Here is a 23,319-nt window from a genome sequence, read left to right on the forward strand (position 1 = left end):
TAGGCGCCACAAATGCACCACAGGAACAATTGGCTACGCGGAAGTCGCAGAAATGTAAGGAAAAAATATTGATTTTTTTTGTACCTTGTATTTTATATGAAAAAATGTTTTATTGATAAACTATCAAAATTTACCTGTTTATCTTTTCTTTATTCTCCTTAAATTTTAATTTTAAAAGTACTGCCTGAAAATCCAGTCCAACCCAATTCCCAAGATTTTAGGATTTTTACTGTATGGCCATGAGAGGGTAAGGTGGAAGCTTACAACAGTTGAAATGCCTTTACAAACCTCATCTTTCCTACCTTGAGGAATGAATGATGGTGCTGCAGATGTGGAAGATGGAATTACCTATGATTTGAGTTGCATATAAATGTGAGTACTCCATGCAAAATTAAAAGTACTCTTAAGCAATTCCAGTTGTAATCAATGAAAGGGCAAAACATGTCCCAAAATATCCAGGGCCACAAACAGATCCCCACGTGAGGCAGAGGTTTAAATGCACTATATCCACTCAGTGTGTGATCCACTACACTGAGTCTGACCTCCTTTATGGTGGTGAGAGTAAACACCAATTAGGTGACTCCTTCACCAAACATCCGTGGATTTAACTTTATGGAGCCAGGCACTTTAATTTCCTTCACTACTTCCACATCCTCATCCATTGTCAGGGTGAGGCTACACATGAAATTGAGGAACAATATATTGTACTCCTCTTGGACAGCATTAACCCAAAGGCATGAACATTTGATTTTTCCATCTCGTTCCACTCTTTCCATCTCTCTTGTTATTTTCTCTTTAACTCTTCCCCCATCTCTCTCAATGTTTTCTCCTCTCCTACCTTTTGTCCAATACTCTTACCTCCTCCCCAGCTCCTTTCCCTCTTCATGTATGTAATATCGCTCCATTTTCACTTTAAGTCCTGATCTATTTCTGCCCTGCTGGGTTCCTCCAGCATTGCTTGCTTAAGGTTCTCTTTAGCATTGAATATATAGTGTTTCCTTTGGATTTGACTAATTTCTCCACTTGACAGAGGATTTCCAGTAAATTCTCAGCAATTATCCTGATTGCCTCTGAGCAAAGATGTAGTGCTAATACCAATTCCATACATTAATTCTTCACACCTATATGCCTATGAATCATTCCTCATGCAAAATCTTTAATACACCTGGTGTAAACAAAGGATCAGAAAATTGAGGAATTTCAGAAGTAATGTCTATGCTAAATTTGTTCAGATCATAATGTGTTTCCCCTAGCTAACATGTGTCCTTCAACAAATGCCACTTAAAACACTTAAGGAAATTTTCATCTGTAAATTGGCTTTTCTTCTTCATTTTTCAGTAAGTGAGTGTTGCTGACAAGGCCATTAATACCCCATTCATTTTCTAACTCTCTTGATAAGTAGTGACTGCATTTACAAAATTCTCACATGCTCTGGGTTGTGAAAGGTGTGGTATCATCTTCCGTTCTTTGTAGTCAAAGGTAATTAACTTAACATGCACTGATATTTATGTCCGATATAAAATAGTGTTTGGGCTGCTTGTGAAGTGGGACTTTTGACTGGTGCTAAAGTGCATTTACTTGTCAAAATCAACCCAAATAGAATCTTTGCATCTTCTGTACAAATTCATTTAATTTTTGGGCATTTCAAGCCTACCTATACTAATTTGAGCATTGGTTCACTGGGGCACAATTCCATCTACAATGCTGACCAATTCCAGATCATCACTCAAATGATGAACAAGAGTCAACGGTAAATGCAAAGAAGCAAGTGTTCTCTTGAAGCCTATTCACTGTGATGAGTTCTAGTGAAGCAAGAACCCTCCCTAATTTTTAAAGCATGGGATCTCATTCTAACCCTCGTTCATATTAAGAGAAACTGGCGTAATACAAGCCATAAATTGAATCCAAGATCTACTCTGACAGGGTCTGGTTCACCAAAATGGGCCAAATGACACTGATATTTCTTTAAGTGGAGATAAAAATACGCAACAATTTGTTTTATTCAGGTACCATCAAATTTCTGATAAGAAATACTGGTTTTTCTGCCCCTCATTTGCACAAGGAAGAAGCTTTATGCCTGCTTTTTGGTGGCTTTCCTGAATGGTTCAGACATATATGGTCAATTTTCTGCTGGTTTCATATCTTCCACAAAGGCACCACAAGCCCAAACAGAAACACAACAATCTGCAGAAGCTGAAATCTTGAGTGAACAAAGAGAACGGGAGGATGTCAATGGGCCAGGCAGGATTCATGGCTTGAAATGGTCAGTCGATGTTTTGAATCTCAGTAAATGGTCCCAACTCAAAACTTGGACTGACCATTTCTACTCCTGGATGCTGCATGGCCTGTTGAATCTTGTCTTTGTTCATGTAACATTTCTACAACCAAAGTTCTTTTTTCAGTTTATTAAAGTCCTTAGATTTTTGTTAATCCCTTTGGTAATCCTTATTGAGCAGTACTTTTCAGAAAATGCTTTGACAGTTGGCACTCATGGGGATATATTTTCTTTGGTCAGCTTTTAAGCAGGGGGATCTGAGAATGCTAGCATTTGCAAGGACATGTCAGTGTCCAGAAAGCATTTCTCTCCCACCTAAAAGTTTGCCATCACTCATCTCAGAATCAGAAGCAGAATTCAGTGTCATGAACGTGTCACAAAATTCATTGTTTAGATGCAGCATCACCAGTGCAAACATTTATAGAAACCACATTATAAAATCAATAAAAACAGTGCAAGAAAAAGACAAAGTGAGATGTCATCTGGAATTTATTGAGCATTCAGAAATTTGATGACAGGGGAAGATGCCGTCCTTGTGCCCGCTGGATGCTCTACTTCAGGCTCTTGTACCTTTTTCCCAATGGTAGCAGAGTGAAGAGGGCATGGTCTGGGTGGTGGGGTTCATAGGGATAGAGGCTTCTTTCTTCAGACACCCCTTCTTGTCGATGTCACCTCGATGGAGTGATGGTGCCCGTGATGTCCCAGGCAGAGTTAACAACCCTCTGGTGTTTTTTCTTGTCCTAAGCGTAAACATCATTGCCCAGTACAAACCAGCCAGAATGCTCTGGAGAAGTTTTCGAGAGTCTTTGGTGACATAGCAGATCTCCTCACAAAGTGTACCTGCTGGTGAGTCTTCAATTTGCATCGACATGGAGGCTCCAGGACAGATCCTCTATTTCTGCAGCCATTTTTAATATAACCTCATAAATGTTCAAATACAAATCTTGGGACTAATTAGGAATCCATTTTGCAAGCAGTTTTAATGGATTATGCAAGATGTCTGAGTCAGGATGAAAATAATTATTTTTGTTTAAAAATTCACATGGAAGTAATTTCTCTAATTATTTGCGCTCTAGATTTTCAATCTCTGCAAAAGATTGAAAATGCAGTACATTAAATTATTTTTAAGTAGCAATTGGTATGAGGGCTTGAAAATGCAATTTGGGATCTTTAAAACATTGTTTTCCATCCCCACTGACAGATTAAAATGACAGCAATAGGAAGCGCCAAACTGCTTTACTGCCATTGAAAGGCTTTTTATATGTGGTCATTGTTCTCATGTAGAAAATGTGGAAACCAATTTCACACAAGCTCTCATGAGACATCGATAAGATACAGTATAATCTGCTGATGGATATGCTTTGGTCTGAAATTACATGTGCTTCATTTTGTTTAAAACAAGTAGTAAATATTTATAAGCTTGGTGAAGCCTGCGCTGCCCAGATCCAAATTATGCAGAAAGTCAAATAAACCAAAGGATTTTGATTCCTTTCACACAATATTGTTTTATGCAGGTGGAAATGCAATTGAGTTAGAAGCTACATAAAGGCAGCTTTTAGTGCCATCTTCAGCAGGAATCAAAGGAACAGTCAAGAATAAAATTCAAAATTAAATATGTTCTCAAAGCTTTTAGTCTCTAATCATTGAAATCTTTTCTGTCTCTTAGATGAAATGTTCATAATTATTTAGATTACAATAAAGTGGTCTTTTTATTTAAGTACTTATTTTAATGGACACTCTTCTTTCTTTGGCTTGGCTTCGCGGACGAAGATTTATGGAGGGGGTAAATGTCCACGTCAGCTGCAGGCTCGTTTGTGGCTGACAAGTCCGATGCAGGACAGGCAGACACGGTTGCAGCAGTTGCAGGGGAAAATTGGTGGGTTGGGGTTGGGTGTTGGGTTTTTCCTCCTTTGCCTTTTGTCAGTGAGGTGGGCTGTGTGGTCTTCTTCAAAGGAGGTTGCTGCCCGCCGAACTGTGAGGCGCCAAGATGCACGGTTTGAGGCGATATCAGCCCACTGGTGGTGGTCAATGTGGCAGGCACCAAGAGATTTCTTTAGGCAGTCCTTGTACCTTTTCTTTGGTGCACCTCTGTCACGGTGGCCAGTGGAGAGCTTGCCATATAACACAACAAATTTCCTTCATTGTCTCAGCTGTCAATAAAAATAGCATCTGGTTGGCATTATCCTGAGTAGATTTTATTCATCCTCTCCTTTTGCACTTCTATCACAAGCAGTGGCAATCACACTTCAAAGATGCAAAGGATTTAATTGATTAGCTAGTTCAGTGGAAATGAACACTCATGTATGTTTTTTACACAGCCACTGTGTTCCAGGAAAATAATGCCATTTTCACGGAATACATGCTATGTAAAAAAAAAAGTTCAGAATGGAAATGAGGGTGCCATTCCTGCTCTAATATTTTACCTCCTGGACCCCTAGTAAATTTCCTAGAACACCTGCAGTGTAAAGTTAACTGCAGGCATTCCGTAAGCAACGGGCTCATGAATAGCACATATCGTCGATGATGAACATTGCAAGTCCACTTCTGGTAAGCTGTCTAAACTCGTGTAAGGAAACGGAGATTTTGAGTTTTGGTCAATTGTGTGTGAATAACCAATGCCGAGACGTCAGACATTCTTCAGACCCGTAAAATTACACAAATTCTATCTAAAAAACATAGTAGAAGAAGGGCAGACAATATTTGCAGCAGTATTGTGTGGATTATAAAGCCATCTAGCCATGAGATGGATGGTATTTGCTGATTGATGAGATGAAAGATAAACTTTTTTCACATTGGGGAGTTGAATGAACTGTTGATTGCTCTTGTGTAAATGCTGCATTTCAATTATGAGCTCCAGATTTGGAAAATCTCTGAACATTTCATTCCATCTCTTCAACTTCAAACCACTATGGGAAGTTAAAAAGTTGTGTGCATGAGAAGATGAACAAACACATTATTCACATAGGGTGGTCTAATATTTCCACTGGCCTGGTGAAATAGAGTGCTGTGCAAGCTAAGTGTTTATGCCACGTCCACTTGAATTCTGAAGAACATCCAGAAATATCAATTATGCCTCTCCAAAAACTACAGTTTTTTCCTCAATGATTTGACTTGTAAAATGATGAGTGGTTGTTGATTTTTTAAAGTCTTATTCATTTCAAAAAATGATTGCTGATGTTTGAGAATTTGTGTGGAGTGTTTTGTGTTTTCCATATGGCCTTTGTTAACTCTGATCTTGGACACATATATAGATTTCGGAAGATGAATTCCCCAGCAATCATACATTTCACTGTGATTCACTGAAGTAGGATATTGCATTTTGTATAGTTTTAGGAGTTATTAATTAACTGAAGTTTAAAAATTTTGAAATTGCTTGATTTATAGTTTTCAAGGATTTTAAATATTAAAAACATCAGAATCCTAACAAGATGGAGGTAGATGCTCCTGACCATAGGGATGTCCATGAACAGAAGACGCACATTATGAGAAGAGGCCATTTAAGATTGATAGTATTTTTCTCCCAGAGATTGGTGAACCTTTGAATTTCAATGGAAGCCATATCTTTAAAAAGGTGTTGGATATTTTTCTTAAGGTTCATGGGATTAAGTGAAATGGGGATAAAGCTGGAACAGGGTGGTGAATTTGGATGTTCAGCCATATTGAAATGATAGAGCAGTCTTGAATGGACTCTGCTCCTATTTTCTATATTGCTACATGCAAATATATTTATCATCATCCCCCATCACCCTAGACACACCCTCTTCTTGCTACCTTTGGGAACAAGGTACAGAAACTTGAAGTCCAGCACCTCTCAGTTCGAGACCAGTTTATATCCAACAGCTATCAGGCTCTTGAGCCATCTCTTACTGGTCTATTCATAAACGACTCATGGACATACAAAGAGAACATTCTGCATTCTTGAATCATGTTTTTTCTTGCGCTAACTGTAACTTGAATATTTGTTCATCTCTCTGTGCTTTATATTTATAATTTCATTCTAAACTGGACAAATAGACTGTTGGCATGGATGTGTGCGAAACCTGTTTGGCTGCTGTAAGAATTTTGATGTCTTTGTAGAACAGTGCTCAGGAGTATTACATTGAAATTAACAACTTATTTTAAAATTGAGAACGAGTAAACTTTTGTGGTAATTTATTATTTTGGCAGATAAATTTGTTTCTTAAATATGGGATTCTTAGCATTTTATGTTGGAGCAGTAGAAATATGATGAATTATATTCAAATTGATTTTAAAATGATCATATATGGCATTATCTTTTCTTTTCTTTGGCTTTGCTTCGCGGACGAAGATTTATGGAGGGGTAATGTCCACGTCAGCTGCAGGCTCGTTTGTGGCTGACAAGTCCGATGCGGGACAGGCAGACACGGTTGCAGCGGTTGCAAGGGAAAATTGGTTGGTTGGGGTTGGGTGTTGGGTTTTTCCTCCTTTGTCTTTTGGCAGTAAGGTGGGCTCTGCGGCCTTCTTCAAAGGAGGTTGCTGCCCGCCGAACTGTGAGGTGCCAAGATGCACGGTTTGAGGCGATATCAGCCCACTGGTGGTGGTCAATGTGGCAGGCACCAAGAGATTTCTTTAGGCAGTCCTTGTACCTCTTTGGTGCACCTCTGTCACGGTGGCCAGTGGAGAGCTCGCCATATAATACGATCTTGGGAAGGTGATGGTCTTCCATTCTGGAGATGTGACCTACCCAGCGCAGTTGGATCTTCAACAGCGTGGATTCGATGCTGTCGGCCTCGGCCATCTCGAGTACTTCAATGTTAGGGATGAAGTCGCTCCAATGAATGTTGAGGATGGAGCGGAGACAACGCTGGTGGAAGCGTTCTAGGAGCCGTAGGTGATGCTGGTAGAGGACCCATGATTCAGAGCCGAACAGGAGTGTGGGTATGACAATGGCTCTGTATACGCTAATCTTTGTGAGGTTTTTCAGTTGGTTGTTTTTCCAGACTTTTTTGTGTAGTCTTCCAAAGGCGCTATTTGCCTTGGCGAGTCTGTTGTCTATCTCATTGTCGATCCTTGTATCCGATGAAATGGTGCAGCCGAGATAAGTAAACTGGTTGACCGTTTTGAGTTTTGTGTGCCCGATGGAGATGTGGGGGGGCTGGCTGATGGAGAACCTCAGTTTTCTTCAGGCTGACTTCCAGGCCAAACATTTTGGCAGTTTCCGCAAAACAGGACGTCAAGCGCTGCAGAACCATGCTAGACAAGGCTGACAGCCACCGACCTGAACGTCGGTCTGCCCTCATCGCACATGAACTCCTCAGACTTGACATCGACATAGCTGCTCTCAGTGAAGTCCGCCTTGCAGATGTAGGCAGCCTCCAAGAACGTGGCGCGGGCTACACATTCTACTGGTCTGGCAAGCCTATGGATGAACGACGCCTATCTGGTGTAGGCTTCATGGTCAAGAACTCCATTGCCTCGAAACTCGAAAACCTCCCGACAGGCCACTCGGACCGGATCATGTTCATGCGACTCCCCCTTCAAAACAAGCGTCGCATCACCCTCATCAGTGTCTATGCTCCAACCCTCCAGGCGGAACCAGCAGAAAAGGACAAGTTCTACACTGATATGCGCAACCTCATTCAACGCACCCCTACAGCCGACAAGGTTGTCATCCTTGGCGACTTCAACGCTCGCGTCGGCAAAGACTCAGAAACCTGGCCAGGAATCCTGGGCAAACATGGTGTCGGAAAGTGCAACGACAACGGGTGCCTCCTGTTGGAGCTCTGCGCAGAACAGCGGCTTGTCATTACAAACACCCTTTTTCAGCAGAGGGACAGTTTTTTTTGTTTTTTTTTCATTTGCTTTTTTTTAAATTTTTTATTTTTCACACCATAAATCACATTAGCCATGATATACACTATTTCTTTTTCACACATATACAGAGCAGAGGGACAGCTTGAAGACTACCTGGATGCCTCCCCGATCCAAACACTGGCACCTCCTGGACTATGTCCTGGTGCGAGAAAGAGACAAACGAGATGTGCTCCACACCAGGGTCATGCCCAGCACGGAATGCCACACTGACCACCAGCTGGTTCGCTGCAAGCTCAACCTTCAACTCAAGCCAGTCCAGGAACAGTAAAGCCCCCAGAAAGAGGTTCAATGTTGGAAACTTGCAGTCAGTCGAAGTGAGAGGAAACTTCCAGGCAAACCTCAATATGGCATTATAATGTTATATTAATGCTAAAGGTGAAGTCATGAGACATAATTCACTTGAACTTCAAATTTTTTTTAACATAGAGAGACTTGTTGACAAGATTAAAGCACACAAAATCAGGGACATTATTCTCATAGATGGGTAAAGGTCAGTGGTGATCAGTGGAAGATAGCTCTTTCTACTGGAGTTGCTTAAGAAACTGTAACTGCCACTGTTTACGTTAGAATTGAACGCAGAGTTAGAGGCCTTGAGCACAGAAATTAAAAGTCTCGTGCAAAGAAATTAATCACAAAAAAAATCTTTTTATTTTGTTTTGTCAAAGGAGTGCAGAATTCGGTGTTCTCTGATCTTGGGTTAACTGGTTAGTGTCAACATCGAGGTACATGAAAAATATTATTTCCTACATTCCATGAGTAACCGTGGACAGATACTTCACTGACTTTAAAGCACGATGACATGTCTCAAGATCATGAAAGATACATTTCTCATTAGCAACCTTGTCGACTTTTTAAATATTAGTTGTGAAACTACACCTTCCAACTATTTTAAAGATTGTATATTGTAGAGTAAATCAATTGAATGAAATAAAGTTAATCCTGTAGCACACATCAAGGCTGCCTTTAATATAAACTAACTTTTCCTTCCTTCCTCTGCAGTACTACCCCTGACTCAGCCTGTCAGAAGATATCATGTGTTCGCAACCAGAGTAGAAGCTTTGTTGGTGAAAACAAAAGTGCCCTCTTCTTTCACGTTGCCATAAATAGGTCATGATGAAATAAGAGTGTTTTCACAATTTGAAGCCAAGACTTTATAATTTTGTAATCGTAGGAGCAGCTGTAAACAAAAAAAGGACAGGGATTATTATTAATTTATAAAAATGAACTGTATAGTTGTATGTTTTCCTCAAATCACTCTTCGAGGCAGTTTTGTTACACATTTCTAATCAGGCAGAGCTAAATGCCGTTGTACCAGTGTCTTCCATCTGGTGTAATATGGGTTACCCGAAGCAGGAAGGTCAAGTTCATCTCCAGCAGGTGGAGATAACTCTAGCCAAGTGCAAAGCTAAATTTAAACTCAATTTTTAATGTTAGAGCAGACTGCCTCTCTTTAAAAAGAAACTCCAGTACACAGAGGTCCATTGTTCTGAAGAGAACATTACATGGAAGTCAGAATGGGAACTGGAGCATGCCAATCCAGTATTACTCTGTATCATTGCATATTACTTCATTTTCTACACTGACATTAATTCATTGGCTTGATTTATTTTTACTAATTTCGCTTTAAAGATGTCTCATCTCATCAAGTTCTGGCATCATGTTTGGCACAGGCTTTGTGTGCTGAAGGGCCTGTTCTGTGATGGCATTGTTAGCTTAGCAATTAGTGCAATGAAATTACAACATCAGCAATTAGAACCGGGGTTCGAATCCCATGCTGTTTGTAAGGAATTTGTATATGCTTCCTGTGACTGTGGTTTTCCTCTGGGGGCTCCAGTTTTCTCCCACCATCAAAATGTACCAGGGATTGTAGGTTAATTGGGTGTAATTGGCGGCACGGGTTCTTGCACCAAAAGGGCCTGTGAACATGTTGTATGTCTAAATACACTACTTTGAACTATGGAATTGCATGTCCCGCTCTTTTCCCTCTTCCCATAAAATTTCACGAGTGCTGGTGCCTTACACGTGTGAAGCACAATGTGTGAAGTTTTTAAAGAATTCATTGCTTTGGCTTTCCAGCAAATTGTGTACTAACATATAGGATTAGAATGCATGGAGACCAAGAAATATTTACCACAGCAGGAAAAATCAGAATGATCAAGCAACATGCCTATGAAATAAAAACACAATGCTGGAGAAAGTCAGCTGGTCAAATAAAGTACTTGATATAGAGAAGCATAACCAATGTCAGCAGGTGCCTGAACAAAATGGTGAGGGGCAGACGGAGAAACATAGTCCCAAAGCAGGAGCTAAGAGGTGGATAAGGGAGGGAGGGTACACCAGCAAACAGGGGGAGGAGAGCTAACGTAAAGAAAACAAAGGGAAAAGGGAAGGGAGGGAGAATGGAGAGTAGGCTAGCAGAAACCGGAGAAGACATTGTTGACGCTATCCAGTTGGAAAGTGCCCAGATGGATAATGAAGAGTGTGCCTTCAATTTACAGGTGGTCTTGGTGAGGTAGTACAAGGCCATCCCTTTTTCCTTTGTCCCCTTTTTCCTTTGTCCTCTTTTCCTTAGCTCTCCACCCCCTTCCCTCTCTATTCACAGATCCATCCTTCTTACTGCTGTCCCCTCCCTCCCTTCTCTGCCTATTACCTCCTTCCTTTAGGCCCCTGCCTCTTCCCTTCCCCCCCCCCCACACCCCCCACCATTTAAATTGGGCTTTTGTCTAAATTTTGCTCATACCTTGATGAAGGGCTCGTCTGAAATATTGGTTATGTATTTTTATCTTGGTGATACAAAGGACACTGCTTGACCTGCTGAGTTTCTCCAGCGTTGTGTTTTTACTTCAACCACGGGATCTGTAAATTTTCATGTTTTACTTCTGTATATGAAATATTCGGTTTTGCTCTGTTCAATGCTTTTAATTCAGATGGAATAAAATGCTTAGTTATAGGACAGAGCTTTTTTAAACTTTGTAAATATTTGTCTAAATAGTCAATTGTACAGTTTTGAACACTGTATTTGAATGCCATCAGATTCACAATTTAAAAAAAATTACATTTTTTTGAGAATTGATGTTGGCCTCACCACACTATTTTCAATTAAAACAATAAGTTACTCAAAATTTTTACCAGCTAATTCACTGAATAAATTTGTTTTCATTGTTTGTGAAGCTTTATGGAGACAGACACTCAGAAATAAAGACAAGTTTTGCATCGAAATGGCATTTTGGGAATGGAGGTCTCTGGTATCACTTTGCTCATTTCACTGTGGTTTGGACAGCACAAAAATGTGTTACGATTTCCCTTGGATCTGAGCTGATCTGATTCCTGAGGGGAGGGAGCAGAGGCTGGAGTGGAGGAGGAAGGGGGAGGGGTGACAGATTCCACTCAGTTGAGCACATAGCAGTTCAAACGAAGGGAAATCATGGAGCCTTGTAGGTAAGTAGGATATGTGCTGTGAACAGTGAGACTAAATACATTTGTAAAATTCACAGTCCCTCAGTTGAGCTGCTGTTTGCTTTTTTGATTTTGAGCTTGATTCAACTTGATCAATCCTGCTTATCAGCTGTTAAAAGGAGCACCTGTATAAAATAAGTTGCCATAGTGTTCTTTTGTACCAAGTAAATGTTGTACATGAGATGCAGTAACTGTTCTAAAATCATCTGAATAAGAATACCATGGCTACTTGGAAAATGTCTGAAAATTTTGACTTATAAAATAAATATATTATTCAACTCAAATGTTTTTTAATTTTAAAAATATATTGAAATGCTGCTTTAATATCTATCCCCATTTTATAGTTGAACTGCTCGATAGTAAGCATCTCATGGAGGATATGAACTTGTAACCAAAGGTTCTGCATGAGTTTCCAAATACTGTCTGCTCGAGAATCCTTTACTTAAAAGCATTCAATGTACTGAAGAACAGCTTTCATAATACCAAAGCTATTATGGGTCCTTCAGAACATGTGTCATAGTACTGACATGTTTAGCTATTATGCCTAGTTACATGCAGTAAACTTGGTTCTTTCTGTCACAATCTCAACAGGGAGCTGTTGAGCAGACACAGCAGGTGCTAATGTAGCAGAATGGTGCCAATTAGGCCATTTCAATGGATTTTATACTGAGCAGAAACAGATGGTCTAGGAGGGCTTCAGCAACAAATAACTGAGGCAGGGACAGAGTAGGATGCTTTCAGTGGCAAGTTAAATGCCCATCTGGAGTACATTTAATGGTCAAATATGACATTAAAGTTGCAAATAGCATGGTTCCACCTCAGACCATACCAAGAAATACCAGTAGATTTGTAGATGACTAGTACTTGCTGTAATGCATTTGGGCTGACAGGCTACCCTTCTGTGTTTAATCATAGTTTGTCAAATTAAATGTATGTGCAGAACATTTCAAAGTTATTGAAATGCCAATCCTTCTTTCAGTTCATTGTTAACATGAATAGACTGCTTGTAGTTCAAAATTAATGGTTTAGTGTGAGTCGCAAATGCACCATGATAAGTGTAAAGGCCAAATGCTGCAAGACAGGTGATTTCTTATAGTTGCCAAAGTTCAGAGTCTGCTCAGGTTGTCTTTAATCCAATAACAGTTTCCTTGGGCATGAATAAACCTCTGGAGAGATTTTGAGTCAGAGATCACACAGTGATTTTGAATGAGAGATCTTTATTTCCCATTGTATGCATTGAATCAAATAATTGCTGAAACAAATAATTGGATGCTACATTTGTTAACATTTGAGTTTTTCAGGCTTTTGATGCCAAAGTGCTGCATTTTGCAGATGTCCCAGCTGCTAGATATCCAGATATTTTTATTTTTATTTTCCTTGACTTTCAAAATGTCTCTTATTTGCTTGTCTGACATCCACATGTGAAGGAGAGGGCGTTTCTTCTAACTAAATAATGGGAAGATCAAAGTAATTGACTTTGATTTCATCATAAATCACTGCTGCCTAGTTGATGATTTTGTTAATTTCTCTGATAAACTTTGGAAAATAAACCTGCATAATTTATTTCAAATCCGATCGCCATCTTACCCCACCCAATTTCTGTAACCTTGCACTTTTCAGTCTCTGGCTACTTCCAATTCTGTCAGACCTCTTGTTCATGCATCTGTTTAATCACATTATGGCAAATACCTGTGCCTTCATCTCCCAAGTTGCTAGAATTTCCTCCTCATTCTCTCCTTCTGTAAGATACTCCTTGTAACCTGGCAAGTTTTCGTTCATTGCCATAAAACTTCAGTGAAGCTTTTATTTCCGCTATAGGCAAAATTAAGATTTGTAATACAAATTCATATATATCATCTCAAAATGATATAGTTACACCATTCTTTCTGAGCACAATGGGTGTATTTATTATATTTTCATTTTTGGACAAGAAAATTTTGCATGGGAAATCAAAAGTGAAAAGATTAGTTTATCCTGAGAGGATGATATAACAGTAGTGGGAGAAGGAGTACGTGGACAAAAAGCCTTTCTCTGGATGTATGATATTTGTCTCTGCCTTCGGAGGCTGCAGCACAGCCTTTGGTCATCTAAGGAAAAATAATTTTTGAAGAACCTGGCACCCAGCGTATGCTCTACCAGGCAGCAGTGATTTCCTATCGCCCTGTATGCTTTGGAAACAAACTACCTGCAGCAAGTGCATTTGAGAAATACCATGAAAAGCAAAAAAATAGTGAGCACTGAAAATTTGAAGTGAAAATAGAAAATGCTGAAAATATTCATCACAAACAATATGCAGAGGGGAAATGGTGGGGAGGTGGTGGGGGGGGGAAACATGTCCTCGAATTGTGGTGTATAGTTTACAGCAGTCCCTGGAAATATAAAAAAAAACATTTGTTCAACAACAGGTCAGACAGCAAAAGGAAATGGGAAAAAAAAGCAGTTAACGTCACACATTGTACCACATTGAATGATATCAATCAAAATTCATCCAAATACAACGGCAGGTTAAAAGAATCAACAAACATCATCCTCTCTCAGACCATCATCAAAGATGATTTAACAACCAGAATTCCCAAATGGTGGGTCATATCTTTTGAGTATTCAACACCATCCCCCTGAAACTAGCAGTTAACTGGATTCTGCCTTGGAAAGAGTCCTTGGAACCAGAGAAATCACTCTAAGGGTGTTCTGAAAATGCCTTTAAAAAAAATAACATCCTCACCAACTCTGAGCACCCCAATTTGTGACCAATCAAAATGGAAGACCATCCAGGAAGGCACTGCAAATCCCACAATTTTCCACAGGAGTACACAGAAATCTCAGTGAAAATGGCAGCAAAGCTTCCCCTCCAACATCCAGCCACTCATCTAGTGCCACCTACCTTACCAGTGACAGAGTATTCCACATGGGCCTCAGTCCCCTCAGAAAAATATAACCGGAGATTTCCTAAGAAAAGCACATTCTTTTCTTTCTTCACAAATAAAACTTGTAGCACTCCCTACAACAGAAGGCCAGTTTGTCAGATCTATTCAAAGGGGAATTGAATGTGTCCCTGTTGACTGCAAGGATCAAAGAATGATGAAAGAAAGCAGGAATAGAGTACTGAAATAGTATGATGAGCCATGATATATTGAATGGGGAAGCAGGCTTGAAGGGCTGATTAGGTTTATGCTTCTATTTTTTTGAGTTTTGATGTAATAGAAACATTGCATAGTTTATAGGTTTAATCCATGAGTTAAGTGAGGTGGCATTTCAAGAAGATAGCACACCAAGTAACTTCCATCCTTTAGCTTCTGCTGACCTGCCTCTGGTAGGTATTTTATGTGAGAATAGGAATGGGCTCAGCTGTTTTTAAGTATCTGAATGATGCAGTGCTTAAATCCAGACGTAAGATTGTTCACTGGGATAAAGTTCCGGAAGAGTGCCGGTATCTCAGCATAACTGCTGCCTTTAAAACAGAAAAAACTGATGACACTGTATCTCTTCTTTCTTCTTTTCTTTGGCTTGGCTTCGCGGACGAAGATTTATGGAGGGGTATGTCCACATCTGCTGCAGTCTCGTTGGTGCCTGACAAGTCCGATGCGGGACAGGCAGGCATGGTTGCAGTGGTTGCAAGGGAAAATTGGTTGGTGGGGATTGGGTGTTGGGTTTTTCCTCCTTTGTCTTTTGTCAGTGAGGTGGGCTCTGCGGTCTTCTTCAAAGGAGGTTGCTGCCCGCCGAACTGTGAGGCGCCAAGATGCACGGTTTGAGGCGATATCAGCCCACTGGCGGTGGTCAATGTGGCAGGCACCAAGAGATTTCTTTAAGCAGTTCTTGTACCTCTTCTTTGGTGCACCTCTGTCTCGGTGGTCAGTGGAGAGCTTGCCATATAACACGATCTTGGGAAGGCGATGGTCCTCCATTCTGGAGACGTGACCCACCCAGCGCAGTTGGGTCTTCAGCAGCATGGATTCGATGCTTGCGGACTCTGCCAGCTCGAGTACTTCGATGTTGGTGCTGAAGTCATTCCAATGAATGTTGAGGATGGAACGGAGACAGCGCTGATGGAAGCGTTCTAGGAGCCGTAGGTGATGCCGGTAGAGGACCCATGATTCGGAGCCGAACAAGAGCGTAGGTATGACAACGGCTCTGTACACGCTGATCTTTGTGTGTTTCTTCAGGTGGTTGTTTTTCCAGACTCTTTTGTGTAATCAGAGAATGAAAGTAGGCTTGTACAGTACTTCTCTCATACTTTTCACTATGAAGACTTTCCCAAGATCATTACAGTTTTTCAAAAGTAATTCATTAAGGACAGTGCAGGTAACATGGCAGCCAATTTGTGTGCAGCAAGGTCCTCCACATAGCAATATGAATATAGTCATATAATTTAATGATATTGACAAAGAAACATCTAACAGCTAAGGCACTAGAGATACCACACTGCTCTTTTTTGAAGAAACCTTGTGGGAACTTTTATGGACAGTTGAGCATTCCAAGTGGACAATGAGTTTTGTGTTTCAATCTCTTAAAAGGGACAAGCCTACATTCTTGCACTCGTGAACTTTCTACCACCTGAGCTAAAAATGACATTTACAAAAAACATATTGCTGTTATATAACACTTTAAATGTTGGATATTTCCAAATTCAAAATGGTAATAAACATTCCAAGTTCTTGTTTATTGTCAAGGGATTATGACCATTATATTATCTCATCCATCAGTCAAACAGATCTGCTGACCTGATGTAAGGTTTCATAGCAAGCTCTTAAAATAACCTTGCATCCCCTACTCAAGCATGCAATTCCATGTGCCAGCCTCTCTACCGGAAGTAAGTTGTGCATTATCAGCATTGAAAACTTGTGAAGTATTCAAACTACCTGTTATGTGCTGGTTTAAGATGTTCAGTTGCAAGGGTAAATGACATCACTTCTGGGAAATGAATCTGCAAAGGAGTGGAATTTGGCAGTGATCTTCCAGAAGGAGAATTCCACTTCAGGCACAAACAGAAAGATGTTCTGTTTTCTTTACACTGAAACCCAATGTGAGAAGTTTCAAACTACAGGTGGAGATCGACCTGCAAGCAGTCTTTCTTGTCATTTCTTCTGGAGAATCTAAATTTAATTTTACCAAAGAATATTAAGGCTAATTGCTGTGTCTAGACTTTGTATATTAATTCCTGGAGCACGGTTTAAAGCCTTTTGGTTCAGAGAGGAGAACGCAGGACAGTGACACAGCTTCTGGCACTCAGCTCCAGTAACCTGGGTTCCATTCTGACATCAGGTTTCCTCCAGGTGCTACAGCTTCATCCAACATCACAAAGGCATGTTGGCTTGTAGATTAAATGGCTGTTGTAAATTACCCATACTGTAGGTGGTGAGGGAGAGGGCAGATGATTGTTGGGGTGGGTTAATTACACACAAGAAAGATTATGTTTTACTGAAATGGAAGGGGGAAAGAGTAACGAAGGGATTGACAAAAAAGTTTGTATGATGGCCAAATGGCTTCCTTTTATGATGTAAGAAAATATGAGAAACATCAGGAATGGTATGTAGTGAGCCATGATTGTAAACCAATATTTCATACAGAGCTTCAAAATGCAGGGGATTGAACAAATGGTATCCTACATTAGACAGTAAAACACAAAAGTCTACAGACACCATGACTGAAGTAAAAACACAATGTTGGAAAAATTCAGTTGATAAAATGGTGGTCTTGATATAGCAAAGATGCATAGTCAACATTTCAGGCTTGAGCACTTCATCAGGTTATGAGCAAAATGTAGACAGGTGCCTGAACGTACTTTATCTTTGCCATATAAAGTACACTGTTTGACCAGCTGAGTTCCCCAGCATTGTGTTTTCACTCCTACATCAGAGGCTTTTGCTCTGAAAATACTTTGATTGCTATCATAATTTGCTTGCAATTGAATTCGTGCAGGTCTTCTGCACCAAAATAATTAATAGTGTTGAAATAGAATGTGACCTTAAAAGTGTCAAGGCATAAAAGTTTTTCTTTTCCCATCATTCAGTGATAACAGAGTGACAGGAGCTGAGCAGATGAACCGTGAAGGTGCCCACGGGAAGACTCCCGATGAGATGTATGTCCAACAGAAAGTGCGAGTGCTGCTTATGCTGAGGAAGATGGGATCAAATGTGAGTGATTAACTTTTAAACGATCCATCAGTTTGTGAGTGTTGAGTAAAAATTGTTAGTCGGATCACAAATTAGTTTCTCACAGCAGAAGAATGTGATTCTGCTGGATCTCTGAAAGAGCATTAATTAAATCCACTCCCTTATTTTACCTCCACTTTTTCCCATATTCCTGTTCAGATGAAAGTGGTTAAAGTGACTTTAACCCCGCCTTCTGTTGTAGCAGTGTATTATTGTGAATTTGTTTCTTTCTGCACATTTCTTTATTCCCAAGATGTGAACATGTCTGGCAAAGGATGCGTTTATTTATCCATTCCCCACTGGACTTTGTAGCAATTTTATGAGGCAGTTTAACATCCACTTTTGTGGATCTGGACTCATATGTCTTCAAAACTGGTAAGGATAGCAGATTTATTTCCTTGAAGAATATGAGTGAACCAAAATTTGATGACACTCTGACATTCAGACTATGCTGACTATACTTAGTCACTATGCTCCTGTAAAAGGTCAATTTAAGGGAAAAGGAAACAAATAAAGAGTGTTTTGCAAGTAGTGTATGTTCTGTTTGGAGCTTCACAGAGAACACTGATCAGATGCTTCCCAACGGTGGAGGGATCAGTAGATTTGGGAAAACAACAGTTGTAAATGAGGATATTGGGACTATAGTAGGTCTGAAATGCTGCTCGTAATTTAAATGACCATGAATGCTTTCTAGATCATATTTATAATTTTCCAACTCTGTAAACATCGATGCACTAAAGCCTGCACTTCACTGAGGTCGTGTTAGAAATCTTGCTCCTCCACCATTTAATACAGATTAGGAGGCTTTTGTTTGGAAAAGAACAACAAAGTGTGGCGCTGGACAAATTGACAACTCTCTGTCTGCCTCACGGTAGACAAAAGTTAAAGAATTTCATGTATGTTACATTTTAAATGCGGTATTGCATGACAATAATGGAACCTGTGCCTTTACCTTTAGAATCTCAAAAGAAATTGCACTGGCTCTTTGAAACTGAGGTGAACCTACTCTGTATTCAATTCAGTACTGCCAGAAGTTCAATAACATGGCTAGATTGGGGAAACCATCCGCATTTTCCAGGAAAACATTACGTCAAGCATCTGCTCCTTATAATTTTGTCATGTTTATTGCCTTTGAAAGTTTGACATCAATGCCCAGAAGATTGCGTGGGGCCTTTTACTGTTCTTGGACTTGAATCTTTGCTCCTTAATTCCTAGTACACAATGGAAACACTTCGACCTGAATTTTCCCCTCTAAGTTGCACAACATCTTAACTTGGAAGTGCATCACTGTTACTTCATTGTTGCTAGGTTTAAATTCTCTCCCTTCTCAAGAGCACAATGGGGGTGCCTTCACCAGATGACTGCAGCAGTTTATGAATACCACACACCACCTTCTCAAGGGCAATACATGCTGACTTTTTCAGTGACGGTTAATGAATAAATAACAAGAAATAGTATTTGCATGCACCCCAGTAGATGACTCACATGGCAAGTTAATGCTGTCTTCATGCTACTCATTGTCGTCTCTATCAACACTGACTCTTGGCTTTCAAACTTCCCATTGTGAACACAACACACTCATGCTGAGACCAGTGACAGGTCGTGATTCCTCTCCCATCTTTACCTTTCTCATCTGACATAAGAAATCAGTTTTGGAACCGAGGCACAAACTCTGAATTCAGAGATTGGAGAAGTGCAATTAAATTGTGAAGAATGTTGTGCCAGTTCGTTGAGGATAGAATTAGTATAAATGAATGAAATGCTAATTTTGCAAAAGATTATAGAAAAATTTTAATTTTTTTTTTCTTCAGCTGCTTCTCGTGTAGTTCCACGTGCTCCTGTTTCTCATTAAAATGGTCAATGTCCGCACAATGGCCTGGACTGTTGGCAGGCTTGATCAATGTGAGGTTTTTGTTTCTGACTGCATTGAACAATTCCACAAATACCCATTTGTCATTGAGCGGATCTAATACGGTAAATATTGGCTCCTCAACCTTGAGCAGGAGTTGAACAACTAAATCACTTGCATATTTTTGAAAATGATACAGTTGCACAGTGGAATGAAAATTATCTGAGATATCTAAATCTGGCTGCAGGTCATCACTGCTGTATTTAAAGAAACATTTTTCTTGATGATCAATTTTCTTTGGCATCTGCAGATTTTATCTGTTATAAATTTGTTGAATGCAAAACATACAAAATTCACAAAGTCTTTGAGAGTGGAAAATAGTTTAAATATGTTTTTACTGCCTTTTGAGCCAAAATGGATGCGTTGGGGCAAGGACATAGAAGGTACAAGTTTTGGGCAGGACTAATGAGGCACATTTCTTGCCAAAGTTTATTCTAATTAAATAACTCACAACTTTAACATTATTAATTTCGTTGATAGATAAAATCAGAAAATAAATTTGTTGTCGGCAGGAAATATTAAGAGTGGTGTTTTAATATTTCAGCCATTTGTTATTGTTATGCACTCAGTTCATCCTGACTGCTAACCTTTCTAAGGGTTTGAACTTTTACATTTGGGCTGAAAAGATATAAACTTGTCAAATAAATAGCAAAAAAATCGCCTGAAGGTATGTGCACGGAAACTTAAGAAACTCAAGGGAAGGTTGGAGCAACATGATGAATTGTTTCCACCATTGAAATGGCATCCTTATTAACTAACTCTTGGAATTGGTAGTCAGACATGGTCAGGGACATAGGTGGTGGATGGATGGATACTATCAATACTGCCCTGTCAATATAACCGCTTGTCAGGTGGGATTTTCATAATTGGGTCATGGGACTGCATTTTGGTTGACAAGGCTTTAATTCCACATTTGTATCTCCTATTTCAATCTTAATGTGGATTCTCCAAGTGGAGTTCAGCTATCTCTTAAATGTGGTGTCTTGGTGTCCAGAAAGTTAAGACAAATATCCTGAACACATCAATTTTAAAGATGTTCAAAATATATTAAATGTATACCTTCAAGTAGGTCAAATGAATTTTATGTGCAATTACCTTTTGTGTCTGACTTTTGAATGGCACCATACACGTATATAACCACATAATTCAGAGTGAAGTGGAAATCACCTGAACAAATTGCAACTTATGACCTGTTTTTTCACTCAATAAAGCAAGGATCAAACCCAACAGCAAATCAGGATGTCTCAGAGGCACAAAGCCTCTGCCAAGTGTATTTCTGTGTGCTCCTTTTTTATTTGCATACTTATGACATGTCAAGAACAGGCATTCCAGGGCAAGACGCTACCATTGGTAGACCACTGATGCACCCATACATTTCCTTCTGTCACTGGTAGCCTGGTGTGCTGTTGTCCTGTTGTTGATGTGGAGTGCGTTTAATGGTGACTTTATATTATTGCTGCCTACCTTGCAGCAAGTAGTTACTGTCATTGAGAAGCAATAATTTCAACATGGATTAAAAAAACATAAGAAATAGGAACAGGAATCAACCATCTGCTCCATCAAGATTTCTCCATTACTCATGAATATCATGGCCTTGGACTGAGCTCCACTTATCTGCTTGTTCCCCATCACCCTGAATTCTCTACAATTCAAAAATCTATCGGACCTGCGCATTGAATAATTTTGAGGCAGCCTATACAGCTTCTTTTTTTTTTAAAAATTTTTTTATTTTTCACACCATAAATCACATTAACCATGATACACACTTTTTCCTTTTCACACATATACAGTGCCATTTTCTCCCCCCCCCTCCCCCCTCCCATCCCACCCTCCCTACCTCCCCCCTCCCGTCCATTTAAGGTACAAAATCTAGGATACATTAAACCAGTCAGACAATGTTGTCATTCAATAAAAATACACCAGAAATTCCACTGAGTCCATTCTTTTCATTTCCTTTTCCTTCCGTTAACTTAGGTAGTGATTGTCCCCGGTAGGTTTTTGCTATTGTGTTTCATGTAAGGCTCCCAGATTTGTTCGAATATTTCAATATTATTTCTTAAACTATATGGATTTATCAAAAAAAGACGCACAACAGACAATATTTGTAAATTTATTAACTTAATTCATGCAGCCTATACAGCTTCTTTGGGTAGAGAATTCCACAGATTCCTGGGAGAAGCTGTTCCTCCTCATCTCTGCCTTCAATCTATTTGAAATTCTAAAAGTGAATTTTGGGCTATTTTTGCTCACCTGAACCTGAAATTGCTCAGATGCGTGTTTTATTAATTACAAAAACATGATTTCCACCTTCCTTCCCTCACCTCATCCTCCCTGATTGTATTGTGTGAGGTGGGATATCATTCTTCCAGTCAACTGAAGTACCTCTGGGAGCTTCCATGGGGGAGGGGTGGGGGGAGGGGTTGAGGGCTTTTCCACCTGTGAAAGCCAAGCCTAGTTACGTCCTGTACAAGTGTGTGAATTCTTCTGCTTGGTTGATATCACCTACTGACCTTGGCTGATTCTGCCCCATCCCCATCAAGGAAGTAAAAAGATTGTCCACCGCCTTCCCGATTGAGATCCACTCAGACCTGTGCCGAACCCTCACATTTTGGAGACTTGACAAATAACAACTATTTATTTTGCTTCCATTGGTTTCATCTTAGGGCTATCACTGTATTGCCATAACACATAGTGACTTCCTTCTTCTTTGGCTTGGCTTCGCGGATGAAGATTTATGGAGGGGGTAAAAAGTCCATGTCAGCTGCAGGCTCGTTTGTGGCTGACAAGTCCGATGCGGGACAGGCAGACACGGTTGCAGCGGTTGCAGGGGAAAATTGGTTGGTTGGGGTTGGGTGTTGGGTTTTTCCTCCTTTGTCTTTTGTCAGTGAGGTGGGCTCTGTGGTCTTCTTCAAAGGAGGTTGCTGCCCGCCAAACTGTGAGGCGCCAAGATGCACGGTTTGAGGCGTTATCAGCCCACTGGCGGTGGTCAATGTGGCAGGCACCAAGAGATTTCTTTAGGCAGTCCTTGTACCTTTTCTTTGGTGCACCTCTGTCACGGTGGCCAGTGGAGAGCTCGCCATATAACAGGATCTTGGGAAGGCGATGGTCCTCCATTCTGGAGACGTGACCCATCCAGCGCAGCTGGATCTTCAGCAGCGTGGACTCGATATAGTGACTGTAGGAATGTGAAATTGAATATAGTTCAACTCGGATACAGTGAAACACGTATGTGCTTGCAATAGCAGCAGTATCGAAGAAAATATTACAACAGCTGTGGAAGCCATCACCAGAGGTCTCTGCGGAATTCTTAATTGTGCTGTTTCCTGCAGGGGTTTACAGTTCAGAGTGAAACTTCCTGTGCATATTTCTAAAGCACAGTAACATATCGCTAAAGCATAATAATAAGGCTGGTCAAAAAAAAAATCTTTTGAAATGCCTTTTTGTAAACCACATTCAGAAGAGCCTGAACATGAATACATTTCATGCTTACTTAGACCCCAAATTCTGAAGGAAATTGGTTCATTTGCAATATTATCTTTCCCTGCATGGATTGGATATTCTGCACATCTTTTATTTCAGTTTTTAAAACAGTAATAGGGTGCCTTTGTTAACACTTTGCAACTTTAATCCTCCAAAGTGTAATGTCAGCCACAGGGGGTGGGATGCAAGCAAGTGACCAAAAGCGAGTCGAAGAG

General features: G+C 40.1%; 1 protein-coding gene and 1 long non-coding RNA gene across 4 annotated transcripts in view; one reads left to right on the forward strand and one right to left on the reverse strand.

The window, feature by feature from the left end:
• The window catches only part of ctnnbip1 (catenin, beta interacting protein 1), a 63,361-nt gene that overhangs the window by 2,620 nt on the left and 37,422 nt on the right, over positions 1 to 23,319 (forward strand). For 2 of the 3 annotated variants that reach the window (XM_069918455.1, XM_069918454.1), the window contains exon 2: positions 17,574 to 17,697. In XM_069918455.1, the coding sequence (XP_069774556.1) occupies positions 17,602 to 17,697 (96 nt within the window). In that variant the 5' untranslated portion in view covers positions 17,574 to 17,601. Of the gene's footprint in view, positions 1 to 16,921; positions 17,090 to 17,573; positions 17,698 to 23,319 lie in introns of those variants that run through there. The other variant, XM_069918453.1, reaches the window with a different exon arrangement.
• On the reverse strand, positions 9,048 to 16,802 carry LOC138752469 (uncharacterized). The gene is made up of 2 exons (XR_011350669.1): positions 16,423 to 16,802; positions 9,048 to 9,287 (listed from the first exon to the last, which is right to left on the reverse strand). It is a non-coding gene; the product is annotated as an uncharacterized lncRNA (long non-coding RNA).

The sequence above is a fragment of the Narcine bancroftii genome, chromosome 2, assembly GCF_036971445.1.
Source record: "Narcine bancroftii isolate sNarBan1 chromosome 2, sNarBan1.hap1, whole genome shotgun sequence".
NCBI classification, from domain to species: domain Eukaryota; kingdom Metazoa; phylum Chordata; class Chondrichthyes; order Torpediniformes; family Narcinidae; genus Narcine; species Narcine bancroftii.